The following is a 24,420-nucleotide window of genomic DNA, read 5'->3' on the forward strand; positions in this document are numbered from 1 at the left end:
GAGTAATTTACAGGGGGGGGTGTTACAACCCCCCAATAATCAAAACTGGCCAGGCAACCCTCCCCTCCCCCCCCCAAAAAAAACCTATTATAATTTCCTTAACATAAATAAACACATTTTGCACTTGATGCATAACTTGATGCAGAAAAGGCACAAATTGTTGCAGAAATAATCACCAGAATGCAGAAAATGAAGTGTTTTGACGTTCAAAAGTTCAATGTTGCTCAATAGTGGCGATCTCAAACCCCACACACACACACACACACACACACACCCCCCAAAGTTGAACCCAAAGTAACGCTCTTGCGTTATAGCATTATCTAAATTGATCTGTAATTCATTTCTGTCAAAAGCTTAAAAAGTCGCAATTTTACGAGAAAGAATGAAAACATTACAAGAATGAAATTGTAAAATTTCAACCATTTTTAGGAAAATATATTTACCAGCAACACACCATTCAAGAACCTGATTTAACAACTACAACTGGTTCAAAACTAGGGCTGCACGATATGAGGAAAATATCTAATTGCGAAGATACTGTGATATGATTCCCGATATTGGAGAGAATAATCGTTTTTGTATCATTATTCTCATTTTCATTGAAAATTATTAACATTGAAAGAAATTAAAATGATCATAGTGTGATTTTTGCGAGGATCTGCACCAAACAAAGATTTTTTTCTTTAGTCTGTAAGATAGGATTTGTAGGCCGGGACATCTCTGCAGCACCACAATACTTCATTCACAATGGTTTGACAAATATTCCGCCCCCCTGCGATTTGGATATTGCACTATTTCATATTGCGATTTCGATACAATTGCGATTAATTTTGTAGCCCTATTCAAAACACTGCAGCCAGGACCTCACCAAAACTAAACAGAGTTTACCCCATTTAACAATCTCATCACTGGCTGCCTGTGAACTATAACATGTATTTTGAGATCATTTTAAGAAGTCCCCACCAGCTCCATGACGTCCTGAGCTTCTTTCGTAACCACAAACACCTCCCTGCTTTTAGGAGTCTTCTGTGGGGTAAAACCACTCTTCTTTCACTCCTTTGTCTCTGCTCACCGACCCGCTGCTTCATCATTTTTTGGTTTGTTTATATAGCACTTAAAAACAGATTTTACACCAAAGTGCGTCACAAAAATATACATGTAAGTTTACACATACAAGCATAAAGATATATATAGTTCATGGATGATGTGGAAATAAAGCAATATTAAAATAGACAAACACAATTTAAACTCAGGGAATCAGATGAAAAAAACAGGTTAAATACAGTTAAAGCCAGAAAATAGCTAGGTCGTATGATGCATCTTAAAGTGCTCATATTATGCTCATTTTCAGGTTCATAATTGTATTTAAAAGGAATAGGTTTATGTGGTTTAATTTTCAAAAAACACCATATTTTTGTTGTACTGCACATTGCTGCAGGTCCTCTTTTCACCCTGTGTGTTGAGCCGTGCCGTCGTCAGCCGGAGGAGCCGTCGGCCTTCATTTTGGCCGATTTGACATTTTGAATCGGTGGGTGGGCAGTCGGACTCAATGACCAATCTGATTGGTGGAGTGCTAACCCGGAAATGACGTTTCGGTGCGTTCGGAGGCACTTTTTTGACCAACTCGGGGAGGCAGTCTGCCTTTTCTGCCGACGGTTGGCCGTTGGGTTGGTGTGTCAGAGCCTTAAGCTACAGAGTGAGGCATCACTCTTCTGTTCCATCTTTGTTGGGAGTCGCACATGCGCAGTAGCTAGGTAAGGACTACTAGCCAGGCAGAAGCAGAGTATGAGGGAGTGCCATGCTAGCAGCTAGGCGAGCATTATAACGTGTTACAAAGTGACGCTCATTTGTCTCTGAAGTAAAGGCTGGACTACAATAGAGCTGTTTGGAGCAGTTTGTGAACAGTGTTTTCTGTTGGAGATGGTAAGTCCCTTTGGGGTGGACTTTGGGCTTTTTCACTTTGTAAACCTATAACATGGACAAAAAAAAATATATATATATAACACTATAAAAGGAAAAGGAAAAAGCATAATATGAGCAATATAATTTGTCCTCGACAAATCACAGTTACAGAACCTAAATTGAGAGCAGGTTTAGCACCCTCACCATCAACTGTTACAGCCGGCTGACGATGCAACTTTTCTGTTTAACTGAAAGAACATGACCGGTACGTTAGTTGTGACATCATACAAAGAGACACAATGAGACGGAATGTGTACAAACCAAAATAAGACATCAGGTACGTAATAGAAACAAATCTTACGGTTTATTAACAAAGTAAGTTCACATGAATGTGGAACAATATGTACACATCAATAATATATCAAAAGCAATAAAACAGTGAGGGATCAAACTAACACATTATGCAAAAAAAGTACACAAGTATAAAAATACAACTGCTTGACAGGGATTATTTTCTGACTGTTAAAAGTCGGTAACTTGAACTTGTTATCTTTTAATAAAAACCTGTGATGATCTGCCAAGTCAAATGATTTCGTTTCCCAAGAACTTAGTAACCCAAATTCCAAAAAATATAGTATAAAAATTATAACATTTTTAAAACAGTTATCCCGTTTAAACACATTATAAGCAGTATCGCAGTCTCAGAACAGACTGAAGTGGAAAGAGGGCAATTAAAAATCCTCCTGTAAAAGTCCTTCCTGTTGCTGTGGCTTGCTTGTCCACTCTGTCCTGTGTTGATTTTACATGTTGTCCACCCCGCGGATCCTCCTGGCCAGCTGGATGTCCCGGGGGAACAGCGTGACCCGCTTGGCGTGGATCGCACACAGGTTTGCATCGGAGAACAACATGACAAGAAACGCCTCTGCAGCCTGGAGGGATGAGGAGGAGGAGGAAGAACACCAGATGATGTGAAATCAAAGAAATTAGCTTTTTGACTTCAGCTCGTTTTTATGGACGACTCGGTGTGTTTAGGACGTGGCTGTCAGTCTCTTATTCTAAATGCAAATAGGCCCAATGTACAACACTGGGTTGTAGTCTATGACTTAATAGTTTAAAAAAAAAAAAAAAAAAACATCACCAGGCACTGTATTCATCACGCAGATCACATGAAAGTGTATCAATCTTTATGAATAGTCATTCAAAAATATTGTTTATAAAAAGTAACCAGTGAAGCCAAAAACCTAAACAGAGAATCAAATAATTAGATTTACATTTAAACATCAAAGCTGCACTAATCAATATTTCTATATTGACAATGAGTCTTCATGTAACCTGAAAGGGGGGGCGCTCATAGTGACGAACCCACAGAGAAATAATCATCTGATTTTGCAGTTCCTCTGCCCACTTATGGTATGGTTCAGTCTAGGGGTGCATGATATAGCGACTCAATATCGTTAACGCAATATCACGTTGCGCAATATTATATCGAAAGTGTCGCGATAAGTATGCAATATTGCGTTTATTTTGTGGAGCGTCCCGTAACGACATAACGACAGGTATCTACCGGAACGAATAGCAACGCGGATTTTGGTGCCTCATTCCAGTGCTACTGATATGTCTGCGCTGCTCTCTGATGCTCTTACTAGAGTTTAGATTCTCGGGCCGTTATTTCCGCCACTATCCTCGGGCCGGGCCGGACCCTTGATCAAGCATTTTTTTTTTTATCCATTACCTATTTAGCCTAATTGGGTGGGGAGAAAGCTATGCCATAATCAGAACTATTATAAATATGTATATATAAGCTATATAAAAGTAACAAATGTGTACAAAATTTAGGCTGCAGTTACAAAATGCAGCACTTCATGCACGGAGTCTCCTCCTCTCGCACGCATCACACCGGGCCTGCTGTGTGCTGTATTGTGTATCTTTAGTGCAACATGGAGCTTGAAGATGTAAAGAAAAAAAGAAAAACAGGAGAATTACCTTTGAGCAAGTGTGGAGGAAAGTCAGAGGTATGGAAGCAGTTTAAACAAGTCATGGGCAGTGACAACAATATGTTGTTCATCATCGTTTCTTTTTTTTACGTTTCTTCATTCAGATCCATTTGCGATCCGTTCCATTCTGAATAAACTAACAGCAGTTTACATGCTTCGTCCTTGTTGTATTATTCTAAACAGATTTCTGCAGTTCAAACAACTTAGAATTGTAGTTGAGAACGTCAGTTATAACGGCCCACGTATTAAAAAAATGTCGGGTTTAAATCGGGCTCGGGCTCATAATTACAGTTAATGTGTCGGGCCGGGCCGGGCTCGGACACAACGTGCTCGGGCTCGGGTAGGTTCGGGCTTGATTTTTTTGGGCCGATCTAAGCTCTAGCTCTTACTACACTCAACAGCAGCTAACGTTAGCTTACAGTTAGCTAGCAGCTGGATTAAACACAGTTAAAATGCTGACAGCTAAACAGTGTAAAGTGGGACGGTATTTCCCCGTAGAGGATTCCAACAGCGGGACGTTAACAGTCTGCAGCTGCCGTTGTCGGAAAAACAACACACCTGAACCTAGTAGCCTCGCGGTGCATTCAAAGTTGTTGTTAAATGCCCTTTTCCCATCTGGTGGTTGTTTTTGTCGTTCAACAGCAATTTACTAGTGAAATACGTTATTGTTATAGTTATTACTATATTATTAAATCATTTCATTTTGACCATATGGCCTTAGCAATAACAGGCCTTTTTCTTAAATGTCGCTGACTGTAGTTTAGTACCCTTCTTTTTTTTCCACTTTCTTAAAAAGTATCGGTTCAGGCACTGTTTAGGCACTGGCACCGTTTTAAAAGTACCGCTTTAGCACCAAAAAAAAAAAAAAGAAAAAAAGAAAAGAAAACGATACCCAACCCTAAAAGCGACAGATATTTTTCTCAGGAGTGGTTGGGGATCAAACCAGAACTAAAAAGGAGAGTGAACACTGAATTTGCATTCATCAGGTGGACACAGACAAGACACCAAATGAATGCTCACGTTGCTCAGTGAAAACAATAAATGCAGCTTCAATAACTAGTAGCTAAATTACATTTTTCAGACAATACGGAAACATACCGCTTTAAGTGCAGTGAATGAGATGTACTATACGTTGTGTATATTTCATTCTTTGAAATTGTTGTATGATGGTCAAACATTGATTATGAACGTCTAATGATCTCATTTAAACCAGAGGGGGTGACACCAAGAACACAATATGTTCCACACAGGCAGGCCTAGTCATACTTGTATCCCTGGGTGAAATCCTCAATCTGAATGCTTATGGCTTGAAATATGCTCTATGAATAAAATGATTATTATTATTTATCTATTGAATCATTTGCACTGCTAAGAATGACAGAATGTTAGCTTGGTGGTGGAGGCAAGTGCTTACCTCCTGCAGGGCCAGAAGAGCGTAGACCTGCCATCGGAGAGCGTCACGGGAAAAACTCTGGCACACCTCACGGACCTGAACCAAGACACGGAACCGAGATTTCATCAATCAAGACTGCAGTCACACAGGTGAGAGAAAATTATGCTTTTTCAGACCAGCTGGGGCGAGCGGGACACAGGCGAGAGATACGACTCATGACAACATCAATTTTTTTTCTTAAAGAAAAAAAAAAAAAAAGGTACCCTGCCACACAAAACCGTTTTTACTTGAATTTTTTGAAATATGTTAGGTCCATGTGTGTTTGTGTTATGTTGTGAATGTGAAGCACTAGCCACTGAAAAGAACTAAGCGGAGAAATCAGGCCAATTACACAAGCTGGTCAGTCTGACGTGGTGTTGTCTGAGCTCATTACTATTCATGAGCTCGACCAGTTGCGCTGGGTAAAGGATCCTAGCTGTTAGCCAATCAGAGTCAAGCAGCTTAGCTCGTTGAATATTAATGAGAACTGCCACAAATCGAGCTGAGTCTGAGGTTCTAGGGCTGCACAATATATAGATTTTTTTATCGTCATCGCAATATCAACTGGCGCAATTAACATATCGCAAAAGGCTGCGACATATCGCCAAAGACACTCTTTGAAAATATCAGTAAAAACTGCACTTTAAAATGTTCTTTTTTTTTAGTGGTGCGTTTTATATTTAATTCAATGATCAATTTGTCCAATAAAAGAATGTTGGAAATGATTTCCTCTCATTTGTTATAAATTCAATTAGCAATTTGTTGTATTTTAGCAGAATACTGAAAGCTGCAGAACTGAGTACACTTTAATATCTGTTTATTTATCACAAGTAATATCGTTATCGCGATATTCAACAGCGTTATCGCAGATCGCATGTTCTCCTCATATCGTGCAGCCCTAGCGGGTTCAGACACTACGTACACCAGACGCATCTCTGCCTCTCCCCGATACCTGCCTTTAGGAGGTGCTCCCAAACCGAGGACTCCGTTTTCCCCACGTTGTGTTTTCTCTCAGTTTGTTGAAGACTTAAGTGAACGTATTTGACAGGGGGGTTTAAGTGTCCTCCCTCAAGAATATGTCATGTTTTTCAATAAAAAGAAAAATGAAATTTCACATCACTTTGGAGCATTTTTATTACCATATCTGTGTCTAAAACGTTGAAAAGGCTAGAGCAGATAATACATAAGTAACACTCAGAAAGCTTTAAGACAAAACTTGCTAAAGAAGTCCACTGGGGGCCGACTACAATCACTGGATCTGAGAAACGTAATTTAGTTAGTTCTGATGCTCACACTGATTTTACATCCTGATCCATTCAGCTTAGGTGGTGCCCAAAACGGCTCGGGGGCGACTGTTCAGTCTCAACAACATGGCGGCTTCCACGGATGAGATGAGCGTAGCTATCGCGCAAGTTTTATCCGAATTAGAAAGTATTCCTTCATTGAAAAAAAGAGCAAAAAAAACGGCACTGGAGGCTTTTCTCGGAGGAAAAGATGTTTTTGCTCTCCCGACTGGTTTCGGCAAGAGTTTGATATATCGTTGATAGGGCTGCAACTAACGATTATTTTCATAGTCGATTATTTTCTCGATTAATCGATTAGTTGTTTGATCTATAAAAATGTCAAAACATGGTGAAAAATGTGGATCAGTGTTTCCCAAAGCCTAAGATGACGTCCTCAAATGTCTTGTTTTGTCAAAAACTCAAAGATATTCAGTTTACTGTCACAAAGGGGAGAAGAAACTAGAAGATATTCACATTTAACAAGCTGGAATCAGAGAAATCTGATTTTTTTTTTAATAAAAAAAAAAAAAATGACTCAAACGATTAATCGATTATCAAAATAGTCGGCGATTAATTTAATAGTTGACAACTAATCGATTAATCGATTCATCGTTGCACCTCTAATCGTTGATCTGATTGGTTGATTTGGCCCGTCTATCACCAACACAGGTGGTGATAGACAGATGGTTTATCCAATCAGCTAACCAGTATTTTCGCCCCTTCCCAAAAGTTCTCCAACGGAAAGTTCCCAGATGGATATGCCGAGAAAATCCATCTGGCGGAGTCAGGTTAACAGGAGCGCCCCGACCCAGAAAACATGCTGAGTCTTACTCCCGTTCACACACAAAGAGACACTTGGTGCAGCTATCGTACTCTTCTCGTGGTTTGCTTCTGTTTGACTCACCAGGCGAGAGAAGGGTCCCTTCCTGAGCAGAAGATCGGTGCTCTTCTGGTACTTGCGGATCTCCATTAAGGCCCTGGTCCCTGGTCGAAACCTTCTCTTCTTGGGAGACGCAGGGGGCTGCCCTGCAAAACACACAGTGTGTAGAGTGTTAGCTGTGATGGCAGAGAAGGTAGGCTTTCCTCTAGTCTATATCGACAACATCAGATGTCCGTTACCTTCCGCTTTCTTTGTGTTGGCGTTCTAAACTCCAGTCGATGAAGTTATGAGGACTATGGTTAACTGCTCCTCAGATCTCTGCAGGGTAAATCCAGACAGCTAGCTAGACTATCTGTCCAATCTGAGTTTTCTTTTGCACGACTAAAACAGCCTTTGAACGTACACATGTTCCACCAAAACAAGTTCCTTCCCGAGGCTATTTAGCAGAGGCACCGTTGCTCCATATGGCGCTCGGCGCCACCCGAGACGGTTGTGATTGGTTTAAAGAAATGCCAATAAACCAGAGCACGTTTTTCTCCTATGCAATGTTGTGTGGACTAGCCAGACCTTCCTGCGCAGAGCTGTGGAGGAAGGTCTGGCAATGCGAGACTAGAGCCCTCTAAAACACGTGTCAAACTCAAGGCCCAAATCCGGCCCCTTGCAGGTTTTGATCCGGCCAACATTTCAATTTAGATTCACAATAAATTTAGGCCCACCTAGTTTTTTTTATTTTATTTTTTACATTTTTGTTGCTTTTTTCGATATTTTTGACGCCTTTTCCAGCAGTTTATGCGCTTTTTTCAATGCTTTAGACATTTTTCTTGACGCTTTACTCAATGTTTTGCCACTCTTCCGGACATTTTTTGGCGCTTTTAACGATGTTTTTGGCACTTTCTGATGTTTTTGTCACTTTTTCAGACAATTCTGACGTCTTTTTTCGGCCTTTTCACAACTTTTTTGGTGCTTTATTCAACGTATTTGGCTGAGGAACTTTTTTGGGGCTTTATGAGGCCCACAATGTAAGTGAGAAGACTACAGTACATGAGTCATGCAATCATACAGTCAAAATATTCGACTTTTTTTCTTAAATAAAGAATGTCAATAAACTCTACGTGTCTGGCCCTTGATGTGATTCTCATTTCCAGTGTGGCCCTCTGGGAAACTGAGTTTGCTCTAAAAGAATGAGGAGACTATTTGACAAACAGGTCAAATATTCTTAATGTTACTTCACCAATCACCAGCAGGAATACTTTTTAGACATGTCGGATAAAAATAAAATTAGTTTTATCTTATCGACATGTTTTTAAATACTAGTTAAATGACCCGCCTTGTTTTTTTCAAAAGGTTACTTGTTTTTAGTTTTGATAAAAGCAGTGGCTTATTTCTGTGACTGAAAAAAAAGAACAAGTTTAAAGGTCTGCCGTGCTACTTCAATGGCTCTCACTTGAAGCTCCACTCAGTCTTGGGGACCGGGATGTTGAACGGGAGGCCCCTGGGGCCGGCAGCGGGGGTCGGCGTTGAGGGGTTTTGCCCTTCCGACGGCTGGCAGATGAATCATCATGACGCATCGCCTCCAACACACAGCTCAGGACCACCGGAGGAAAACTGCTGCAGCCAAAGTCTGTCTGTGAAAGATTGAGGACATGACATGCTTCATCAATCACAAACCAAACCTTCAAATCATCTCTTTATAGGAGATGGATACTTTTTATTCCATTAAATCTTCTCATTTGCTGGTTATACCTAAAATATAGCTAGCATTACATATACCAATGATAAGCTAAAATAGGTTTTCTCATCTAACGTTAGGTGTTGTACTTTAGTCATCACTCTCCCCGATGGGTAACTAGCTACGTCCTCCATGGGGAGTTCAAATGTCATATCAACCATAGCACAGGGAGAGCCATTAGCAGAAACAACAGTCTAACGTTAACCTTTCTATGCTGTAAGTTACGTTAACATAACTATATGTATTGCAGAAAGGACTATAAATATTGACTTGAAAGTAAGTCTGTAAGTTAGTGTATTATTATCATCTTAAGACACTTTGTATACAAAACTTGTCTTCTACAAATTTAAGTCAAGCATAACGTTACTGGATATTTCAGGAGATAATTGCTGCAAGCTAACTGGTTACCACGTTAGATATATAGCCAAACAGCTAACGTTAGCGTTCGCTCCATAGTCGCTTTAAAGGTCGGGTAACTTTTAAGGTGTTATTTTACGTTTACACCGTCATATTAACTCGCTTTTAACATTTCTTAACCCAACATAGTAATTGTAAACGTACCCGTGATGTTGAACAATATTCCCGAGTTCAATGTTTTATAAAATACAGGAAACCGAACAAGCAGTTCTCACATACAACAAAAACATGAACTGAACTGAAATTCAAACGACGCCTCTTCACCGTCTTATCCAATCAGCTTGCAACTAGTGGGCGGGAGAAACTGTTTTGGGAGCGCTTGTTGAGAGTTATCGGAACTCGCTAAATGGGCGGGGATGTGAGCGAGAGGATACACATCAGGGATCGGTGAAGGTGTTTGATGATACCACGCTCTCCTTTCTTTCTTTTTTCTTTTTTTTAACATATGCTGCATTCAAGTGTTTCTCGAATCCCAGTATTTCTTTCCAGATTAACGGTTACGTTACAATCTGATACAATATTACAAATTATATGTGAGCAAAAAAATCATATGCAATACGTGAATTGATACATACATTTTTACAATCAAATTAATTCACTTTCGTCAGCCATGTTACTGCGTAATACCATGGATATATACAAATATGACGCCAACTCGGCAAGTGGTGTAGCACAAATTTCGCCGACTTTCCTAGTTGTTGTTCCGATTTGAGGCGGACGTGAATCCAGTTGGTAATTATTTGTTCCTATTATTCCGATACCACTGGATGCGGCATTGTTTTCGGATGCATTTGATTGAGGGACCAAAAGCGGAAAAGGAGTGGCCAAGTGACGTAGGGGATGTTTTGCTAACGGGTAGCTAACAGCTACTGTATGCTAACTTTGTGTTATAGTTGGCTTCTTGTTCGAATCTCTCCGAAGTTACCACATACAGTCCGGCTCTTTGGAAAATTTGACATACATGTGAATTTTCAACATTTTAAAACAAACCGAGACATGAACGGGAGTACGAATCCGCTGTTGGACAAAGAGGAGCATGTTTTGAAGCTCGGAGAAAGCTTTGAGAAGAGGCCAAAATCTTCCTTTCATACTATCAGATGTGAGTATGAAAACACGCGTTATGTGTTTAAATAATCTTAAATTAGTTGTTGTGTGGGATTAGTTCGCTCACATGGACAGGGAGGCTGTCTCTTACATAACCTAGCCAATTAGGTGAATACATAAATGAAGTCATTTGCATAGATAATATCGTGTACACCCACTGCTTTAACGTTACAGGAATGTTTACAGAATCAGACTAGGATTAACCCTAACACCTACAAGGCGCATACATAAACATATTAAAAGGAAATAAACAACAAAGCAAAGTATAACTGTTTTAGTATACTAAGAAAACGAGGCAGTGTGGCTTTTTGCAGGATGTGCAAAAATGTTGAGGCAATGTGCAAAAGTTCCTTTACTTCATTTTCAGATGACTTCAAACCAGCGTCTATCGACACAAGCTGCGAGGGAGAGCTACAAGTTGGGAAAGGAGATGAAGTTACTATCACGTTACCTCACATTCCGGTAAGACTGTCTGCTGTTCTCCTCTGGTTCACTGGTTGTTAAGTGAAGGAGTGGAAGAAGTATTCAGATCCTTTACTTCAGTAAAAGTACTAACAACACACTGCAAAAATACTCTGTTACAAGTAAAAGTCCTACATTGGAAATGTTACTTAGGTAAAAGTATGTAATTATCATCAGGACAATGAAATTATAGTATTACAAGTAAAAGTACCCAATGCAGAAAAACCCACACATTTTAGAAACTGGAAACAATCCAAACAGTTCTGTCAATCAACTAAGTATTTAATCTTCTATCATTTCAGCTGGACTTGTAGGCCGTTATATTGTTGGGTAATTTAATTTATGATAAAACATCGTATTTTATTAACTATGTGTGTTTTGTGTGCAAATATCTTAATTTGTAAAGTAACTAAAGCTGTCAGATGAATGTAGTGGAGTAAAAAGTACAATATTTCTCTCTGAAATGTAGCGGAGTAGAAGTAGAAAGTGGTATGACAAGAAAATACTCAAGTAAAGTACAAGTACCTCAAAGTTGTACTTAAGTACAGTACTTGAGTAAATGTACTTAGTTCTAGGGGTGCACCAATCCGATATTAAGATCAGATATCGGCCCCAATATTGACAAAATAGCTGGATCGGAATAATTAACAGATTCACGGGCCGATCCAGTTTTGTTAGTTTTTTTTTCCCTCTGTCACACGTGTGTCACATGCTGGAAGAGTTGAGTGTACAAATAAATAAGAATTCAATACATTCCATCTATGTTATTTTGTCTAAGTTAGGAAAGTCATGTTGAGTTAGGAAAGTCTGGTGCCTTTAGTCTCTTGCACATGGTGGAAGGAAGGTATAAGGTGGAAGGTGTACAGTGTATTATTAATTCAACAACAGTATCAGATCGGTATCGGGTATCAACAGATACACAAAGACGGGCATCGGTATCGGGACTGAAAAAGTCAGATCGGTGCATCCCTACTTAGTTCCATTCCACCACTGGTTAAGTGAAGCCTTTCTGTAAAGAAAGCAGAGCAGCTAGTGTCTGTTTTCAGAAAGTCAGTCCCAAACGAGGATCAATTGTAAATGCTTTGAAAAGGATTATGTGAATTTCATTGTTTTGTTAATTGCAAACAACCAAGCCCATGTTCCCTTATGATGAATCACTCTGAAGAAGAAACATTTAAGTATATACAATAAGGTCTGGTAAAGCAAACACATAAACGGTACATATTCCGATTTGTCTTCTTCTTCTTCTTCTTCTTCCAGGGCTCCACGCCTCCCATGACGGTATTCAAAGGAAACAAGCGGCCGTACCAGAAGGACTGTGTGCTCATCATTAATCACGACACAGGGGACTTCGTCCTGGAGAAGCTGAGCAGCAGCATCCAAGTCAAGAAAACCAGGTGAGAGGCTTGGTTCGGGTATCCATCCTCTAATACAAACTAACAACTGAAGCAGACAAACAGGCAGTCACAGATGCATAAAAAACTAACAGTGAAGCAAACATGATGGGCCAGCAGCCACATGCAGTACATGCGTAAAGACATTGGCTTTGTGTGTACGTTTCAGGGCGGAGGGCAGCAGTAAGATCCAGGCACGGATCGAGCAGCAGTCGGTTCGGTCCAGCCAGCCCAGCTCTCAGTTCCGGGCCCCCACCAAGCCCGGGGCCGGGGTCAAAACCTCCCCTTCTCCTTCCAAGGATAATCCCTCCCCAGAGCCTCAGCTCGATGACATCAAGAGAGGTAAGGAGGTCCAGCCACAACAGGAGCCCAACACCCTTCTTACAACTTTCTTTCATAGGAAAGCGTTTCTGAACATTTGAACTGGTGTTGGGTTTTATCATCCCGCCCTGCCTTGTCCATTTTAGGTATGTATGTGTATATGTATATGTGCATAAACATGTGTGTGTGTGTGTGTGTGTGTGTATATGTATGTTTATACAGTGTGTATAGTTTTTTTTCTCAGGTGTTTTATAGTTTATGTTACCTCTCTTTTTTGTATTTTACTTCATTGTTGTTGGTTGTGTTGTTCTTGCTTTTTATCTGGTTTTTATCTTTATTATTATTATCATTATTATTATTAATATTATTATTATGTAATTATAACACATGGAACAGAGAATATGGACCCCAATCACAATGTCTGTAATGTATAATGTTGTCATTTCTGTTTGTTTTATAAAATTGGTATCGAAAAAAGTATCACTTAGGAACCGGTATTGAAGTTACGGTATTTGTACCGGTATTGACATTTTTTGAACCATACCCAGCCCTATTGGAGACTCTTTTTTTTTTTTTTACCTGTTGGGCCACAGACTAAAAAAAATGCCACCACCCAAACTAGCAGTCAGTCCGACCAGCAGTGAGATGTCGCTGTTTGTGAACTATAACACAGTACAGAAAATAAGCACAGCAGAGACATCAGATAGGTTGGACCTCTGTGTTCAACTAAATATCTTTAAATGTTACAGTTACGGCTGAAAATGACAACAGAAATAAAAGAGTTTGCCCATTTCACATATCTCCGTAAATCGACGGCCAGTTCTGTACTCTGTGACTTTTGTATTAGCGCAACGTCACGGTGATTTGGTCTGTATTATTTTAGTTAACACTTTGCTTTAACCCCCCTCCATTTAGCATTAATAAGCACCACATAAACATTTGTTTGCAGACATAAGGACATTTCTAAGTGTTTGTGTGCAGTGTTAGTCATTTTCATTCATTATCTGCTAAATAGAGAGGGTTAAAACAAAGTGTTACCTTATTTATTATTGCACGTATGATGGCCTTTAACAAATATTTGGATGATCAGGTGAGGAAGGAAGTAGAGCTGGGCGACTTGGAGAAAATCAAATATTACGATATTTTTGACCAAATACATCGATCTCGATATTGCCGCGATATTGTAGAGTTAAAGCTTAAGTGCATAACTTTTTGATATTAATGAACATCCGTTACATTCAAGCCATTGGCAAATGAGTTGCTACAAAGCTAATTAAGACTATCAGCTCCACACAACTCTCTCTGTATTTCTCAGTATGGCTATGTTCAGAAGATTGTGGCGTCTGGTGACTTTTGCGTGCAGAAACTCGGGTGAATGATGATGATAAGTGATAATTACTCTTCTGAAGAGTCCATCATGTTTTTTTTAATCCTCCGTGTCCTCCTTGGCTACTAGCAACTGCATGGAGGAAGGGTGGGGGTGGTGCGCAATCACGGAAGGCTTGCGTCACGTGGACGCGCCGACAGTTTTCGTCGTCATTACTTAGAATTCCTCATGGGGGGAGACAGAAACTACGCACTATAGCTTTAACTTTTGACCAGTCCTTCCAGAAAAATGAGTTTTTTTGTGATTGTTGTGGGCAAAAATCCTTGATTATGCGGCACGTTTTCTTGCGATGGAATATGCGGGATATTTATGCAATTTTATGCGATGAAATTGCGGGAACTTGCAAAAACTGCGGTTTCATCATGGCTTCATCGCGGGGTTTGCAGCTTTTCGATGATGTTGACGTCGCGTAATTACGTCACTTCATAACGTTCCCATGGCAACAGAGGGAAATGGCTGCTCTTGTGTGAAGTAAACGCAACATTTTTCAACTTTCTGCTAAGATATATGTGACTTTTTTACAACGAAAATGCAGGGATTATGGAATCATGCAAGCCCCGCATATTTTGCGCGGAAATCGGCAATTTATGCGTCGAAAGTGCGGCGTATTTGAAAAAATGCGGCCCCTGCATAAATATGCGGACTTTGGCTGATTATGCATTGAATTATGCGATCGCATAATCGCGTTTTTCTGACAAACAATTTGGCAACAAAGGGTTGACAAAAAATTGACACAATGAGATTTTAGATAAATAATCATCAATAATGCGGATATAATGACTGAGTGGGTAAAGGCAAATAATAGAACAGCTAGAACAGTCTGGTAAGTTCAGAAAATGACATCACTTTACTGTTATGCAGCATTTAAAGCCAGGAAAAGACAACACTTGTCTCATATCACGATATCCAGAATTTAAGAGGATATCTAGTCTCATACATCGACGTTGATATAATATGGATATATCGCCCAGCTCTAGAAGGAGTTTTGTCTTAACGTGAACCCTGCTGTTCCTGCTGTTGGCAGAGCTGCGAGCCGAGGTGGAGGTGATTGAGCAGATGAGCAGCAGCGGCAGCAGCAGCTCCTCAGACTCGGCCAGCGCCTCAGGGAGCGGCGACGACAGCAGCAGTGACGGCGAGCACGACGCCCCCCGACCGCTCAGCCAGACCTCGCCCAACCGCCCCCCAGTGGCCAACGGGGGAGCCGAGCGGCAGCAGGGCAACAACCAGCTCATGAACACACTCCGTGAGTATCTCATAGCTAAATGCTTTCTTTCCAGTAAGAGAAGGAATCCATGCCTTCATTTCCTGGGCATCTGCTGATCCCGCTATGCCCAGCCTGTATCGGGCGAGAGGCAGGGAAGAGAGGACACGTATTTGTTCGATATTTTTGTTTGAGCATTTCTCCCATTTCCAGTAACGTAGCATGTAAACACACATCATTAGTGTTCAGGCTGGAGATGGAGATATACCACCTCAGTTCTACGAGTCAATAGTTGTCTAGTCTCGCATTGCCAGACCTTCCTTCACAGCGCTGCGGACAAAGGTCTGGCTAGTCCACACAACATTCCAGGATGGGAGAAAAACGTGCTCTGGTTTATTGCCATTTCTTTAAACCGATCACAATCGTCTGGGGCCGGACGGAGCAAGGCGCCTCTGCAAAATAGCCTCAGGAAGGAACTTGTTTTGGTGGAACGTGTACGTTCAAAAGTTGTTTTAGTCTTGCAACAGAAAACTCAGATTGGACAGATAGTCTAGCTAGCTGTCTGGATTTACCCTGTAGAGATCTGAGGAGCAGTTAACCATAGTCCTCACAAATCCACCGGAGTTTAGAATGCCAACACAAAGAAAGCGGAAGGTACCGGACGTCCGGCCGAAAACTAGGGACATCCGGCAGAATTGAACCAGAGAATTGAATTGGCACCTGAACAATTCAGAAATTAAGTGTTGTCGATATAGTATTTGTATTTGTCTAGTCTGGATCAATGGAAGCACGTTTCCAAGATGAAGCCTGACATCCGGTCAGGCTTTGCCCCGCTCTCTCTGTGTGTCGCCGTTCTCAAAATCCCTTCGCTACGGGAAACAACAACAAACTTCGAGCTAGCAAGCTACACGCTGAAAATGTCAAGTTTGGAAGAACAAGGCAGGCCTGCTTGGTTCTTTCGGGGAATGATTGTAAAGATTTCCAAAGAATATGTTTACGGCATTTCCTCAAACTGGGACGTTTTGGGACTGATTGATGGGATTGCCGTGGACGAAGTACACGCAGAGATACACTGGTAAGAGCTAATGAGGTTTAACCATGTATCCAGCTAATTTAAATAGCTCACTGTATTGTGTGAACAGTTAACTTAATTTATAATATTCATTTATAATATTTTATGTGGCGTTTTCTTTTGCGTGGTGCAAATGTTCCCCCGAAACAAGTTCCTTCCCGAGACTATTCTGCAAAGTCACCGTCACTGCGTCCGGCGCTTAGCGGCACCTGAGACGATTGTGATTGGTTTAAAGAAATGCAAACAAACCCAGAGCGTTTTTTTTTTTTGCTCCTATCCCAGAATGTATCTGTGGTGTAGCCAGACTAATTTACTCCACAGCGCTGTGGAGATAGGTCTGACAATGCGAGACTAGCGTTTGTCTAATTATGGCCGGAAACACGTCAATAAACGATGTTCTAACCCGTTTGTCTTCACAGGAAATGACCTACAGCTCAGCGAGTCGGGCAGCGACAGTGATGACGACTGAACTCTCTGCTGGTCAGTCTCTCTCTCTCTCTCTCTCTCTCTCTCTCTCTCTCTCTCTCTCTCTCTCTCTCTCTCTTTCTCTTGCTCTCTCTCTCTCTCTCTCTCTCTCTCTCTCTCTCTCTCTCTCTCTCTCTCTCTCTCTCTCTCTCTCTCTCTCTCTCTCTCTCTCTCTCTCTCTCTCTCTCCACACTCCTCCTTTCCGCCTGGTGCACTTGACTTGTTCCTTTGCTGTGATAGCTGACACCGGCTGTATATCTTGGCTTGACTGTATTTCTGATTTGATTTTAGTATATCCTTAAAGCTGGCCAGCCCGGGACTTTAAGAGTGTATTTTTATTAGATGTATATTTTGTTTTGTATAGCAAGACTTTTAGAAAAAGAAACTTTTTCTTGAGAGGTTTGGAAGATTATATATTAGAGTGCACATACATATTTTCTGTACTTAGAGCAGCTAGTTTTATCTACTTGTATCATGTGTTTTTGTTGGGTTTTGTCTTGATGCTAAGACATGGAATAGATTGTCTTAAAATATCACCCCTCATTCTCTCACCTTGTCTGGTTATTCATCAGAGAAGGTTGGAGGGGCGGGGGGGAAGCCTCTCCACATCGTTTTTATCAATTCGCTATGAATACAAAAATTGCAGCATTGCACAGATAACCTGTGCAGCCTGCACATCAGCAACAAATCAAAGAAAACACACGTCTGCTTATCTAGTGGGTTGAGATCAGTGTGGAGCACAATACAATCAGCTGTACTCTGTGCCTTCCTAATCTCAACTTTCATAGTTTTAAACTGTCTGCTGATTATCTTAGTTATGAATATCACCTTCATTTGTTAGAAATGAATAATTAGAATTTTTGTGGGATTTGTTGACAAGAAGAAAAATACAGAATTGTACTGGTCTTGTTCTTTAAACAGTTATCTCACAACAGAAAACTAGATGAACTTTTAGGTTGCTGTTCTGTAATGATTTCACTTCAAGGTTTTGGCATGGTGAGTTCAGTTTAGTCATTCCGTGGCATATAACAACACATAGCCGTTGATTAAGATTCTGCCTGATTTGATTTAGATTTCTGGCATCCAGAGCCACATCATTGGAGCCAAGTAGCAGCTGTTAGAAGCTGCATTTTGTCATTTTGTCATCTGTTTTGTAACCACAAGGGGGCAGAAAAGGCCCCGAAATCAAACTCACAGAAACACAGACCTGATATGTATGAGCTAATAATGTTGTGGCTAACGTGGTAGCAACAGTTGAATGTAAGTTTGGTCACCAACTCCTGAGAAAAATATCATAAAACATACAAACATACAGTCTGTTTGTAGCTGGAGAAAAACAATGAGCCAAAAGAGGCAAAAAGTCCCAGTCCAGTTGAGCTGCAGAGTCGGCTGTTATTGGCAGTGCTGGTATTATTTTCAAAGTGACCACTATTTGTTTCATCAGTCGTCTCATTTATTTTCCAATCAAACAGAGAACATGTTATTTTTGATCCCACATGTTCATATATTACATATATTGTAGGAATTTCCCATGCCTTACAGCAGAAAGTCTGGACATAAAGATGAATGTGTCATTTTGTGAATAAATGCCAAAGAGGTGAACGGCCCCTCATCATGTGCAGAGAGCAGGAGCGTTCACAGTGTAACAGTGTCACGTCGGTGTGTAAATGTTTTCATTTTTGCTTTTAGCCGAGACTGTTTGAGTTGTCGTGCATTAGGGATCGACCAATACTGGCTTTTCGAGGCCGATAGTGATACCGATTATTAGTAGTTAATGAAACCGATAACCGATATTTGGAACAGATATGCGATTACAGTGAAAATGAAAATCTTTAAGTCAAAATTAAGATTTTGGAATGTTACACACTCCAACTCAAAACTGTGTTTAAATGCTTTAAGCAATTATTTAATAAATTAGAAACTTTCAACATGGTCTTGCATGCGGAGGAGGGTCTGGCTAGTCCACATAGCATTCTGGGATGGGAGAAAAACCAATCGTCAAGGGCGGTGCTAAGCGCCGCACGGAGCCACGGAGCCGCTGCAAAATAGCCTCGGGAAGGAACTTGTTTTGGCGGAACGTGTACGTTCAAAAGTTGTTTTAGTCATGCAACAGAAAACTCAGATTGGACAGATGCTGTCTGGATTTACCCTGCAGAGATCTGAGGAGCAGTTAACCATAGTCCTCAGAAATCCACCGGAGTTTAAAATTACAACACAAAGAAAGAGGAAGGTGACTGACAACAAGGACACACGGCAAAATTTCCGGCGGCGACGGAGCAATCCCGGAAGTGGAACGTCGTGGATATAGACTAGTTTAAACATAATACACGGTAAAAGGTAGTCAGATAGTGTTGTGGGCGGGACATTAAGTCAGACTCAGTGGGGAGTGAAACCGAAGCAGAGGGACAGTAGAGCAGAGCTGTAGCGGAGCCAAAGTAGAACACTTTTTAATTCATTAACTTTTTCGGTTATCAGGCAAATAACACGCCGATACTGATCATCTGCAAACTGCCGATAATCAGCAGATAATCGGTCTATCCCTATCGTGCACACATAGTGACGTCAGTGATTGTTTGTTCGTCTAACCTGCAGGAGCCGCGGGTGTTAGTGAATATCATTTGGTGCTGGTCGTACAGTATTTCATTATCAATGCAACAAAACATCCCACAAGTCAGAAACACTACCGAAGAGTTTCATCGCAAAAATGCCAAGACTTTTACTTAATTTCCGTGCAGATTCACACAGTCCGCTACATTCTGCAGATTTTCATTTTGGATTACCGCTGAAAACTTCATTTAAAAAAAATCTGCTGATTCCATTTGGGCCTGGTTATAAGATGCCTGTGAACTGACAAACCGCAAAGTACTCGAAACCATACCAGTTTTAAGAATCCTCAATTTGTTACCCGTTTACTGTGATGGTTGAAGGTTGAATGAACAATAGTCTAACTTTCCTCTGTGGTATTCCCTCTAATACCTGTAACACTCTTCTGTTGTTAAATGAACTTTGTTGTATTTGGTTCTTTAGTTCTCATGTTTTTGTCTTAGTGCTATGTTTATGTGAAATGTGTTTGTACAAATATAAAGTGTATTAAAAGTGTGCAAATGAATTTAAAATGAAAGTTTTCACTCTTCATTGTGATAATTGGGTGTTTGATCAGCTTGTGTTTACTCTTACCAGAGGTGGAATGTGGAAAACTAAGTACATTTACTCAACCACTGTACTTAAGTACAACTCTGAGATACTTGTACTTTACTTGAGTCTTTTCCTTTCATGCCAATTTCTACTTCTACTCCGCTACATTTATCCGACAGATGATTTTTGCATGGAAAACATACAAAGTTTGACTGTAAGAGCAACTTTTTTTGATGATCGTTTGTCATTTTTGTACAAAAACATTTCATGGTTTAAACTCTGCGAATGTATAGATTTGCAGTTTTTCCTTTTAATAATAATAACAATTATAATGTATTAGTAATAATGTTAAGGTTTGGTTTGTTGGTTGGACAAAACAAACAGTATGAAGGAGTCACTTTGGGCCATTTCTCACTATTTTCACTATTTTTACAAACCAATCAATCGATTAATGGAGAAAATAATCGTCCGATTAATCCATAATGAAAATAATGATTAGTTGCAGTAACAGTCAAAGTCCTATTTACCTGCATTGAGTAATTACATATACCTGATTATACTTGCATACTTTTACTTAAAGCTTTAGTATGTAACTTTTTAATAATAATGATTTTCCGTTACATTCAAGCCATGGCCAAATGAGTTGCTACAAAGCTAATTAAGACTATCAGCTCCACACAACTCTCTCTGTGTTTCTCAGTATGACTATGTTCAGAAGATTGTGTCGTCCGGCAACATTCGTGCAAAGAGACTCGAGTGAAGATAATGACCTCTTCTGAAGAGTCCATCATGTTTTAATCCTCCATGTCTTCCTTGGCTACTAGCAACTGCATGGAGTGGGGGTGGTGCGCAATCACATAAGGCTTGTATCATGTGGACGTGTCATCGAGAATTCCTCATGGGGGAGACAGAAACCACACACTACAGAGTATTTTTACAGTGTGGTATTAGTACTTTTACTTAAGTAAAGGATCTGAATACTTCCTCCACCACTTACTCCTACAAGCGTCTAATGCCGGTAGAAAGCCTTCCAATTCTTGGCCAAAGTTAATAAAATACATACCACATAACAGCAGCGTCCACGGTTTGATTTTCTAGCCGGGGCACCTTGTTGTATGTCCTCTCTCTCTCTCTCTCTCTCTCTCTCTCTCTCTCTCTCTCTCTCTCTCTCTCTCTCTCTCTCTCTCTCTCTCTCTCTCTCTCTCTCTCTCTCTCTCTCTCTCTCTCTCTCTCTCTCTCTCTCTCTCTCTCTCTCTCTCTCTCTCTCTCTCTGAATGTTGTTTCTTTTTCCTAGGAAATCATTAAATGAAAGGTGCTTTGCTCAAAGGTACAACTCCTCCTTCAGTTTTCCAGATGTCTCCAGTTCCTTTGGGGGTTTGAACCTGCAACCTTTGGGCCTTCTCCTACAATTATTAAAGGTTTTAGAACTGAGGAAAGTAAAGACCAGTCAGAAATGAACTTCGATAAAAGATTATATTGCTGGTCTTAAATAATTATCGTCAAGTGAAACATATGCTTAGATGAACACCTTCAGTTTGATACGAACCACAACAACCTGTACACGGAGCACATTACAATACAGTACTTTTTCCCTGCGATGGTGCAACAACTGAGTCACATTTGGGCATTTCTCTTCAAACAGTAACACAACAAATACATAAATAGCTTTTGTTTCCCTTTAAATCATTCATAACGCAATTATGTCCATGATTCTGGCTCTTGCTACGACATGTCATTTGACCGATATATAAATTAACATCAACAAATAATAATAATTATAATAATTATAATAATTAGAACAATAATAATATAAAAGCTGTCTGTCTTTCATATAAATCTGGCTAGCTTACAGTATGAAATGATTGAATCGAGATCACGAGGGCAGTTTTGACACAATGCATCAGAGAGTTTTTCTGCTTTGAATCTTCTTATTCCAAACGCAGATGCTCAGTTTCCCACTTCAGGGTGTTTGGGAGAGATATTTGGGCGCCATGTTGGCTCAAGCAGGAGTCCACTGGCCCAAATAGTTTCCCGAGGGTCCATGGCAGCATGGGCAAACGTTTCTCAGGAGGGTGGAGACTGTAAAATCTCCAAAATAGGCTCCCTGAGTTTATTCTCGGGAGTTCAGTTCTTCTTCCACAAGTTTGAAATTAGCGCCTCCGGTGGCGGTGACTGGTATCGTGAAAGCACATGTTTATTACAAGAGGCACAAGGAAGTCTGAGGCTGAATGTGGTGGCGCGGCTCATCCTCCCATCGCCGTAGCATGTATCTCTACATCAGATAGCTCTGGACCCTGAGTACCTTGTCGCATCTGATCTGTCGACTTTTTTTTTAGACCCTTTTGTGTCCTCCCAAACTCTTCCCGGCTTCTTTGGGCCCCTTAATTCTGATATTATAAATGACCGTCTCTGACCTAGCCACCCCCCCCCCCCCACCCTTCCCTCCCACCTGGGTCACATGGGTCACCGCCCGGGGCAGGCCGTGGGTTTGATGCAGCGTCCCTGGAACAGCACCAGGTTGGCGGGGCAGTGGCAGCCGGCCACGCAGGGCTTGTGGCACGGTCCGATCTCGTTCCAGTTGTCGCAGGTTTTGGTGCAGCCCGGTCCGCAGGTGTCGTACACAGCGCCATGTTTACACTGGGTGGCTGAAGGAAGGGAAAAGAAGGTAAAAAAAAATGTTTTGCTCACTGACGCATTTGATGGACTTTGGAAGTGTGGGGAAACACTTACAAAACAAACTCAGAACCTGTATATTCATCCTTCAAAAGAGAGCCTTAAGACTTGTAAATAAAACCACTGGTAGAGCACCAACTAACCCACTTTACATCAAACCAAAAGCACTAAAATTCAAAGATATTGTTGACTTTAAAACTGCACAAATCATGTACAAAGTAAATAATCAATTAATCGGACAGTATCCAAGGGTTGTTTCAAATGAGAGAGCGCAAACATTAGTTAAGGGGAACTTGTGTATTTAAAGAGATTATTTTTTGGGGGCTTTTCCCTTTATTATAGTGACAGTGGATAGACATGAAAGGGGGAGAGAGATGCAGACGCTGCAGGACTCAGCCAACATGGGGCGAACGCTCTTACTGGGTGAGCTATCTGCAGAGTCAGAGAGACAGGTAAACTGCCAGACACAGCAGGGGTCGTCACATTATTTCAGAGTTTATTTGATAAAAAGAGCAGATTAGTTCCTTGGAATGAACTGTTGTTCTTTCTGTGTTCACAATGTCAAAACAGTCAATCAACTATTGTACAGATGACTATTGAGCTTTGCTAAACCACTGTAAGCGTAGCAAAAAAAGTCAAACTTATCCGTGGTCTGAAAGGTAACTTTAAATTATATTACATTCATGTGTGTCACACCTCGTCTTTGACTCTTTCATGTCATGTGAGATTATGATTAGGTCACGCGTGCTGTCACTCACCCATGCAAGCGGTGTCGGCCTTCCAGAGGACGGGCGCTCCCTCCCTCTCGCAGGCTCGGCTGTAGGCGATGAAGGACTCACAGTAGCAGTTTTTATGGACCGGACACTCACACATGTCCGTCACACACGACCTACAGGGAGCAGGGCAATAAACGATATACGATTACGAAATACGATTTATTTTAGGGATGTCCCGATCGGACCCATATAGGAATTTTTTAACTGATCGGGGATTGGCAGTCACCCCGGTCATCTTACTCCAATTACTTACGTCAGTAAATTCTACACCATTCTTAGTAAAAGTTGATTTTATTTGTGAGTTTTACAGAAAATGCTAGCTGCACAAAATTAAATGTATTAAAGCTTTATTGTGTAACTTTTTTAATATTAATGAACGTCCGTTACATTCAAGCCATGGCCAAATGAGTTGCTACAAAGCTAATTAAGACTATCAGCTCCACAAAACTCTCTCTGTATTTCTCAGTATGGCTATGTTGAGAAAATGCTGTCATCCAGTGCCTTTTGCGCGCAGAAACTTGAGTGAAGATAACTCTTCTGAAGAGTCCATCATGTTTTTTTAATCCTCCGTGTCCTCCTTGGCTACTAGAAACTAGGTGGAGGAGGGGTGGGGGTGGTGACATTACCTTTAGCTTTCTCCATGAAGCTCCCAGCTAAGCTAACGTTACTATACCTCGCGACGCAGTTAGAAAACAAGAACGAGCTCAACTAATGTTAACATACAGTAAGCACTTTGGCTCGGTGGATGTTGATTTTAAAGTCATGTTAAAACTATTTCCCGTCCTTCTTCCGA

General features: G+C 40.8%; 3 protein-coding genes across 5 annotated transcripts in view; 1 reads left to right on the forward strand and 2 right to left on the reverse strand.

The window, feature by feature from the left end:
* Positions 1–2,240: 2,240 nt before the first annotated feature.
* On the reverse strand, positions 2,241–11,166 carry LOC116049118 (histone H3.3). Of its 3 annotated transcripts, none has more exons than XM_031298515.2 (5): positions 11,098–11,166; positions 8,936–9,116; positions 7,516–7,637; positions 5,311–5,385; positions 2,241–2,831 (listed from the first exon to the last, which is right to left on the reverse strand). In XM_031298515.2, exons 2-5 carry the CDS (start codon positions 9,057–9,059, stop codon positions 2,703–2,705), a joined length of 450 nt encoding a protein of 149 aa, XP_031154375.1. In that variant the 5' UTR covers positions 9,060–9,116; positions 11,098–11,166; the 3' UTR covers positions 2,241–2,702. The 3 variants fall into 3 exon arrangements, with proteins under 3 accessions (XP_031154375.1, XP_031154374.1, XP_035862310.1); XM_031298514.2 differs by lacking the exon at positions 11,098–11,166 and adding an exon at positions 9,782–10,011; XM_036006417.1 differs by lacking the exon at positions 11,098–11,166 and adding an exon at positions 9,782–9,993 and having other exon boundaries at positions 8,936–9,112.
* eaf1 (ELL associated factor 1) lies at positions 10,428–18,906 on the forward strand. The gene is made up of 7 exons (XM_036006416.1): positions 10,428–10,736; positions 11,109–11,203; positions 12,464–12,600; positions 12,767–12,939; positions 15,330–15,548; positions 16,998–17,063; positions 17,192–18,906. Exons 1-6 carry the CDS (start codon positions 10,511–10,513, stop codon positions 17,045–17,047), a joined length of 900 nt encoding a protein of 299 aa, XP_035862309.1. The 5' UTR covers positions 10,428–10,510; the 3' UTR covers positions 17,048–17,063; positions 17,192–18,906.
* A 2,726-nt stretch (positions 18,907–21,632) lies between these two features.
* The window catches only part of bmper (BMP binding endothelial regulator), a 40,183-nt gene continuing 37,395 nt past the window's right edge, over positions 21,633–24,420 (reverse strand). Inside the window, exons 15-16 of the mRNA XM_031298512.2 lie at positions 23,610–23,740; positions 21,633–22,823 (exon numbers count right to left, since the gene is read on the reverse strand). Coding sequence (XP_031154372.1) covers positions 22,642–22,823; positions 23,610–23,740 — 313 coding nt within the window. The 3' untranslated portion in view covers positions 21,633–22,641. The remainder of the gene's footprint in view (positions 22,824–23,609; positions 23,741–24,420) is intronic.

The sequence above is a fragment of the Sander lucioperca genome, chromosome 10 (assembly GCF_008315115.2).
Source record: "Sander lucioperca isolate FBNREF2018 chromosome 10, SLUC_FBN_1.2, whole genome shotgun sequence".
Lineage (NCBI taxonomy): Eukaryota > Metazoa > Chordata > Actinopteri > Perciformes > Percidae > Sander > Sander lucioperca.